The 8,487-nt window shown below is 33.0% G+C and overlaps 1 protein-coding gene across 1 annotated transcript; it reads right to left on the reverse strand.

Moving 5' to 3' along the window:
- Positions 1–2,695: 2,695 nt before the first annotated feature.
- LOC108762855 (glucose dehydrogenase [FAD, quinone]) lies at positions 2,696–4,728 on the reverse strand. Its single transcript, XM_018510062.1, has 2 exons — positions 2,956–4,728; positions 2,696–2,842 (listed from the first exon to the last, which is right to left on the reverse strand). Exons 1-2 carry the CDS (start codon positions 4,726–4,728, stop codon positions 2,696–2,698), a joined length of 1,920 nt encoding a protein of 639 aa, XP_018365564.1.
- Positions 4,729–8,487: the final 3,759 nt, after the last annotated feature.

The raw sequence follows: 8,487 nt of genomic DNA on the forward strand, positions 1-8,487 counted from the left end.
CAGAACAGACTATTGACTCGGAGTCGGGTCGAGTCAGTAAATCGAATACGCTATTAGTTTAGTTACGGAACTGCCAACATCTAGGGGAAAAAATAAGCTAAGCTAACCCGGTTCGGAATACACGCGACTGAATTCAATAGTAATATTCTTTTATAGCACAAGTAAGGCTGAAGTCATATGGAGCGGTTCATGCGGCAGCGGAACAAAATTCAACCAATCACGAAGTACTTTTATATTTTCTGCGGAATATCTGTTTCTATTAGTACTTTACGATTTGCTACCGTATGAATCGCTGCCGCATGGGTACCATTACATGAAGCGCGGAAATGCGAAAGACAAAATTAATTAAACCTTACTAGATTTCCGCGTTTTCGCGTTTTACTGTGCAATACATTAAATAGATTAAACATATTAAAAATAGAAATCCTTATTTGAACCATTCGTATGTATTTTCAAATAAAAATTAGATATAATTTAATAATAAATTCCGGATAAATTCTTAATTAACTGAAATTACAGACATACACAAAATAGATTATGTGAAAATCCCACCAAAGCTCAAAAATTGGTAATCCAAATATAACCATATTTGATTTTAATATGCCTTAAATTTAATTCAAGTAAAGCCCTGTATGTCCACATTTGTACAAATATGACCAAATACATTTTATGTCTGGATATATCTGGAATTCAGTGCAGGGATGGCAGAGTTCCTAATTTAAATAATCATCGACTTTAACGATTAATATCTCGGTTTATGAGGCAGAGCGACATTTTTTCTTGTTTACGCAAAAGCACGTCGATTGAGTATATTTTTATCAATCAAGTAATTCTTAACATACCATAATAGGTGTATCCTTCTGGAAGTATGACCACTCACTGAATGTATTTATTCATAATGGAAGGGATTGACATAAGGCCTGTTCTTTTTAGTCGAACTTTTGCATCAGTTTATCTTTTTTCTTCTTCTTTCCTCCTGGAGAGAAAAGTTCAGCCAAAAAGAACAGGCTTATGGTGTGCTCAGTTTGAACAAATCACGCCCCTTTTGTGAGTCGAAGTATCGTTCGTAGATCCAGCCAACTGCGAAGAAATAAATAATGTTGCTACAACTGATCTGTATGCATCTTCGTCAGATCCCGCTATGTGTCCTTCGAGTTTTGTCGGGTCTACAATAAGACATAAGTCGGTAGTCAGTGAATTGCAGTGAATCGAAAACGAATCTGCAAGATATTAGGTGAATCGGAATTGATCGAAATTAATAAATCGGTAGACTTGACCAGCAGCCAATTTCTAATGACTACAGACTGAAGACTCATTATAAACTCGGTATTTGATTTACTTGATATTGCTTTTGTTCTAGCCATATTTGTTCCGTCCATGAAATAACTAACTCATCATTGAAGGAACGGACATTTTCGAAGAAGATTTGATCTTAAAAGCTCCCAAAATACGATTTCCGAGCTTTCTGCGACCTTAAATCAAGCTCTCTGAGAATTCTCAAATGTGGATATTCCAATTCCAAAAGAACTCGCTTGGAGCTCCCGGGGAACTCCAAGCAAGTTCTTTTAAAGTTAAAATAAAGCTTGCAAAAAATTTTATGAGCTTCCTGCGAACTTAAAGGAAGCTCCCTGAAAACTTAAATGAAACTTCCTGAGAACTTAAATGAAGTTAAAATGAAGCTGCCAGGGAACTCTCAAAAGTAAATGCCAAAGCTCCCAGGGAGCTCAAAGCGAGTTCTTTTGAAATTGAAATAAAGCTTAGACAAAAAATTTTACAAGCTTCCTGTGAGCTTAAAAAGAGCTCCCTGCGAACCAAAATAAAGCTCTCAAGGAACTCATGAAAGCGGACATAGGAGTTTCCGGGGAACTTCGTGCGAGTTCATTTTTAAGCTTAAATGAAGCTCACAAAAATTTTATGAGCTCCCGGGGAGCTTCTCGAGAACTCCCTGTGCTGTGTGGGAGTGTCTCTTGATATTGTACAAAAGTTTATTTTTATAGTTACACATACGTATATTAATTAATTTCATGGTATGTCGTCAAATTAATTAACATTTATCTATCTACCGCGACAAATATGCAATATATATAGAGAAAGAAGAAAATATAATACAATAGAATTAATTGAATTGCAGAAATGGAATGACGTTGAAGTTTGATTAGACTTCAAAACTTTTTTTATCAATAGTTTTTGTCCAATAAATAAAATATTTAATTTGTTCCAAAGAGAATTTTTGCAAATCACACACAACATATTTTCATTTAATCTGTTTAAAAATATTTTTTAACTACTTTATATATATAGGGTGTTTCAGAAATAGTTGACCAAACTTTAAGAGGATATTCCACTCATTGTAAGGATGAAAAAATGTCATATAAGCATGAATTCGGAAACGATTTCTTTCCAAGTTATAAATCTTTCCACAGTAGCAACAGGAGTATCATACACAAAGGTCTTAAGATGTCCCCATAAATAAAAATCCAAAGGATTAAAATCTTCAAAGAATTCAAAAATACGAAATATTCCGAGAATTTTTGAACGTCTTCGACAATCCACGCGACTTTTATTTAAGTCTTTCCGAAAACTATATCACAAATGATATATCGTATGTACTATATGTACGTTTGTACTATTTTCCTAATCGTAAAATAATATTAAAAATGTAATAAAATAATGTAATTACGAAAATTGATTTCTATCATGATTTCTCCAAGTAACCCCATTCTTTTTTGATCATATCCGCAGCTTTTTCAGCAATCATATAAACTGGTATGTTTAAGTGCCCCGATATAATTTCGGGCATGATAGACGCATCTGCCACTCGTAATCCTTGAATACCGATCACCTGCAATACATTATACATTGTATATAAACTAATAAATTAAAAATATACACTTATATATATGGCACATTACTTTTAATATTTCTAGTAAATAGGTTCGTTTTTCCAGAGAATACCTTTAATTTAGGATCAACGACAGCGGTAGGATCTCCCTTTGCTCCCATTTTGCAAGTTCCAGAAAAGTGAAAAAACGTGCTAGTCATGATTCTTGACACGCATTCCCAATAAGCATTGGAATCATACTCATATTCATGGCATTCAGTATAAGTAATGTTTAACAATTGAGAATTTAATGCCTGCATTGCCTTTGTTTGACCAAAATTTAATGCAGTTCTAAGACCAGCGATTATTGTCTTCATATCATTTGGATCGTTGAAATAATTTAGCGTAATTTCTGGTTTAACATTAACGTCATTAGCCAATAACGTTATTCGACCACGACTTTTTGGTTTCATCAATATTGGTACAAGGCTCCAACCATATGTACCAGCATATTTACTCCATTTCTGACGTATAGATTTTTTTAAATGTACCATGTCTGGAAAAGTATAATCTTCTTTAAATGTAGCACTGGCAAATATTAGTTCGATATCTGGTAAACCATTACGTTTTTCCGGGTGTTTTGTATTAACGAAACCGATGGCTTCTACTCCACCCGGGAGCGTGAACGGTCCTGTTCGCTTTAATAAAAAATTGGTTATATACGGATTAAAAGGGTTTAACTGTTCGCTTGGTAATAAACTTGTCGATGTATTTATTATCCACGTTAATCCGTAGAAGCCTATATGATCCATAAAGTTCTCACCGACTGGTGCATCTTGGACGACGTCTATACCTAATTCGATAAGATGTTTCATTGGTCCGATGCCGGACAACATCAATAATTGAGGTGATCCAATAGCACCTGCACATACGATCACTTCTTTGTTCGCAATCACACGTGTAGTCTGATTATGCTTAACAAACTCTACGCCGATTGCTCGTTTTGTACTAGGATCGATTAACAGTTTTGTCACCATACTTTCAAGAGTTACATGAAGATTGTTGCGGTCGCGAGCAGGATTTAGATACGCTTTGTTGCTGCTCATACGGGTGCCGTTCATAATTGTAGCCTGCACATATGAGAATCCTATTTCTTCCTTTCCGTTGTAATCTACTATTGGATATCCCATTTCCTTACTAGCTTGTATAAATGCTTTTGCCACACCCGTGCGAAATTCTGATTGGGTGATATGTACTGGTCCATTGGTACCATGATAGGCAATATCCGACTTCAGTTTCGGGATATCCATTGTTTCTAATTTTTTAAAATACTTGAGAACATCCTTGTATGCCCAGCCCTCGTTTCCCATCTCGGCCCAGCGATCGTAATCCTTCGCGTTTCCTCTAGTAGCAATCATAAAATTTAGTACGCTACCTCCGCCAATAACTTTTGCTGTTGGACAAATGCAGTTATTGCCTTCTATGCCTAGACAGTACTTATTGGATTGCTTCGTTCGATAGCTTCGATTTATCTTGGTCTTTTGCAGTAAACTAGGAATTAACGGGATATCCATGTATAAGCTTTCATGTGTTCCATCTTCGATCAGTAGCACTTTAATCTGAGGAATCTTGCTCAATCTCGCAGCTATAGTCGCACCGGCTGTACCAGCGCCAATCACTATAAAATCAAACGTATCTCCAGATTGCGGTGTTGTGTCCGGTACTTGTTCTGCTAAATAATGTCGGCTCTGTATGAAGAAATCCACGACTCCTTTAATCAACTTTAGTATATTCATTAATCTTGATCCTTCCGTATCGTCGCCATAAAGATTGTTGTTTGGTAGGTACAATTCTAATAGGCCACTTGTGATAGCAATGATAACGAAAAAGATGACCGTTTTTGTCATTGTATTTTTTGAAATAAATGTTCTTTTCTTCTTATAGTTTCTTCTTATATTTTTTTCTTATAGTAATGATAAAGAACGGTGTCTGGATATACCTGTATTATAATATATTATACTTGTATAGATGTCACAGCGAACTTATAACATAAACAACTGTAAAGTAAAAGCCAATTTTCAAACTGAGCCTCAATGCCAACTTTTGGCCGAAACTTTTGGAAATTCTGTTCAAATGCATATTTAAATTGTCACCGAATTCTAATGCGAGTGTTCTTGCTTCCTATATATGTATATTCTTACTTTTAACTTGATCCGAAATCTGGATTGAGATACTATCCAGTCACATATACATACATATATAAAATCTTACGCGTTCCGTTTCACGTATGATACGCATGCTAATCTATTCTTTTTTAATATTTGACGATCTACAAGGTAAAATGGTATTATGCTCAATATGTGTGAAACGGAAGTTCTCCTATTACGTATTTCTTGAAAGATTATTTAATGACGCGATCTATGTCCAACCGAAGAATTAGAAGTAAAATGTTTTCTCGACGCTCAGTTTGATAAATGGATTTGGCTGATTGTGAATATGAGATGATGTAATACATGCTGATAAAAAATGACAGAAACATATTCCTTTCAGGAATAAACTGATGTCTTTGAATCCTCGTTAGAACCTTAGTTTGAGCCTTATTAAGTTTTTCAATTTTTAATTATTAATTTATTTAATACAATAGCCGGATTAAAGATATTAATATTGTTTTTTTCATAATGTTAAACAACAAATTAAACAAATTATTATAAATGTGAGACATAAATGTGGGAATAAAAGTAAATAAAGTTTGATTTTAGCTCGTATATTTTACAGGTAAAAAATGAATAATATTAATTCTACACACACATTAACATTCGCGAAGGTTCATATAAGCAATTTACTTATGTTTCAAAGATATAAAAAATGCACGTGATATAATAATTTATTCGTAAAAAATAATATTTTTGTATAAATTAATAAATATATTGAGTTTATGTTTTTCTAAATAAATGGCTTATAAATAAATGTCTTTAAATAATTAATGTCTTACTAATCCTTAAAAGAGAAAGTAATATTATGGCCAGGTATAATGGCTCCTCTTCATCCCCGCTATTTAAGTAGCATTGTGGTAAATAACACACACACGAATATATATAGATATATTGTGATAATCCAGAAAAAAATGTTTCATATATAATTATATTTTATATCTAAACAAAAGAAGGGCAAAGAGCCAATAATGTAACAAACCACTTTAATTTAAATTATGAAAATAAGATAATATTACAAAGAACGAAACATACGTACGTTTCGCGACCATAGACATATAAGGTAGACTCAGCAACCGTATTCTTTTCTATAGTATATGCTGGGTTTGGCAGAACGGTGCGAGAGGCAAAATATCGGGGCAACCTGTCTTTCTCTGCGCGCGCATCTTGACAATTTTGATAAAATCAAAATGGCTGCCTACGTTAGAATTGTCTGTATTCTTTGCACCCATTATTAATAACTGTTAGTATTGTGTAAAAAAAAATTGAATATGAAGACGTGCAACGCATGTGGGCATCAAAAGAAATTTGGCGAACAGAAAAAAATATTCTTTCACACGTAAGTGAAACATTTTAACCTCTACTTACGTACATGCATACAATATATATAACCTATGCTTCATTTACGTGTGACGGGATATTTTCTCCTTGTTCATCAGAATACTGTGTGACGCAAAGTAACACAATTATAACAATGAGCAAAGAATGCAGACGATTTTAACGTAGTTAGCCATTTTGATTTTGTCAAGATTGTCAAGATGCGCGCGCAGAGAAGGGTAAGTTGCCCCGATATTTTGTCTCTCGCACCGTTCTGCCAAAACCCAACATATACTATAGATGCTGGGTCTATATTATATGTCAATGGTTTCGACTACTATCGAGTCATTTTCAATGTTGCGGTATATATATAAAATCATTATAAACCATAAAATATATAAATTACAAAATTATAAATCTATAACATATCTTTCATTCTTCATATTCTGTAGTACTACGAGTCAAATATATCAGAAATCAAAGTAGTCAGAAAGTAAAACTTTAAAAAATAATCGTGAGCAAGAGAGAATTAATACTTAGCAATACAAGCCAACAATATATATAAATACAATATATATATATATATATAGTGTACGTTATCAATTATATAAGTAAAGGTGTTGTAAGTCCATTAGTAAAAAAGAGAGAAAAAACGCAGGCAGATGATACTCCATACCGTGGTAGCATACATTGGTTTTTAATTTAACAGAAAGAAGCAAATTTGCGAGAAAGACGAACAACTGATTTCAACGAAATCGGATAACGCAATGGGGAGAAGGAAAACATCAGGGTTGGGAAGTTACTTTTTTCAGTAACGATCGTTACTTTTTTCTGTCTGTAACGGTAACGGAAACGTTGTTACATTTTTACAATAACGGTAACGAATTTAGCTGTTACTTTTACCGTTACTTTAATTCTCTATTTTTTTCTTATTTTATAATTTATTCTTAATTTCATATAAAGTATTTTGTACTTAATATCTTATACTGTGTTCTAGTAGGCACTGCCAATGTTGAAAATATATAATTCACATTACAATATATATATATATATAATATGTATAATATATATATATTATATATACTGTAAATTTTTGGTACGGACAATAAATATTGAAATACACATAATAGTAACTCTGGTGGAAATAAATTGTTGAAATCGCTAAAAATCGCTGAAATCTCTATCAATTGACTCATTTCATTATGAATTATACTGAAATGGGTCTATTAATAAAGATTTCATCGATTTATTTCCAGGGAACATTAACATTTAAAAACAATGTTTAATCTATTATCTGTTTAATCTAAATTCTTATAAAAATGAGTACATTAAAATAATAATTTTATCTAAGTAAAACAAAGAATTAGTAAAAAACTGTAAGTTTAATATAGAGAAAAGCTTGCTCTATATACAAACTAGTAGTAAATGTTCACCTTTATACAGCCCGCTCCAAATGACCTCCGAGTGACCTTGACTTTGACCTTGACCCTCAAGGAAGTCAAGATCATTGACCTTTTCCGTCGCTCGTTATTCATTAAAAAGTTATTAATGAAATCATTTTTACGAATAATAAGTAATTTTTGAACTCATCCTTGATGTATTATGGTTGAGTTAGAGTTAGGTTATTATATACTCATAGGTATTAATAATCTAATCTAATCCAACTATGTACTGTGGTTTGGTTAGGGTTAGGTTATTATATCGTGGAGCAACATGTTCATTCTGCTAAATTAGTAGACGAACCGTTACAGTGCTTCAACACAGCGTTGTTTCCTTATCAATGTTATTGTAGGTTGTAATTCAAATATGTGTACAAATACAAAGGCAGCTCTACCTCCCCCCCTCTTTCAAGAGACGTATACGACTTCCATAATTGTATTGTTACACATAGGTTTCGAAATCTATTTTAAAGCAGAGAATTCTTGTTTTTCCTTTAAAATTTATTTATTAATTGACGATACATCATTTAATATAAAGAAGCCATTAATTTAAAAAATTATTATATAACCATGAGTACCAAACCATGGTACATGGTTGAGTTAGGGTTAGGTTATTAATATCCATGAGTATATATCATCGACATCTAGAATGGACCGCTGATGGCAATGGTGGGGGTAGAAAGACGATTAGAGTGAGAGG

This window comes from Trachymyrmex cornetzi, unplaced genomic scaffold (assembly GCF_001594075.2).
Source record: "Trachymyrmex cornetzi isolate Tcor2-1 unplaced genomic scaffold, Tcor1.1 scaffold324, whole genome shotgun sequence".
Taxonomy (NCBI): Eukaryota; Metazoa; Arthropoda; class Insecta; order Hymenoptera; family Formicidae; genus Trachymyrmex; species Trachymyrmex cornetzi.

Bases quoted from the DNA above. Each gene is read 5' to 3' on its own strand.
- LOC108762855 (XM_018510062.1), bottom strand. From the start codon at position 4,728: ATGACAAAAACGGTCATCTTTTTCGTTATCATTGCTATCACAAGTGGC. The intron at 2,843-2,955 runs GTATTCTCTGGA...AATGTATTGCAG, and splicing joins TCGTTGATCCTAAATTAAAG to GTGATCGGTATTCAAGGATT.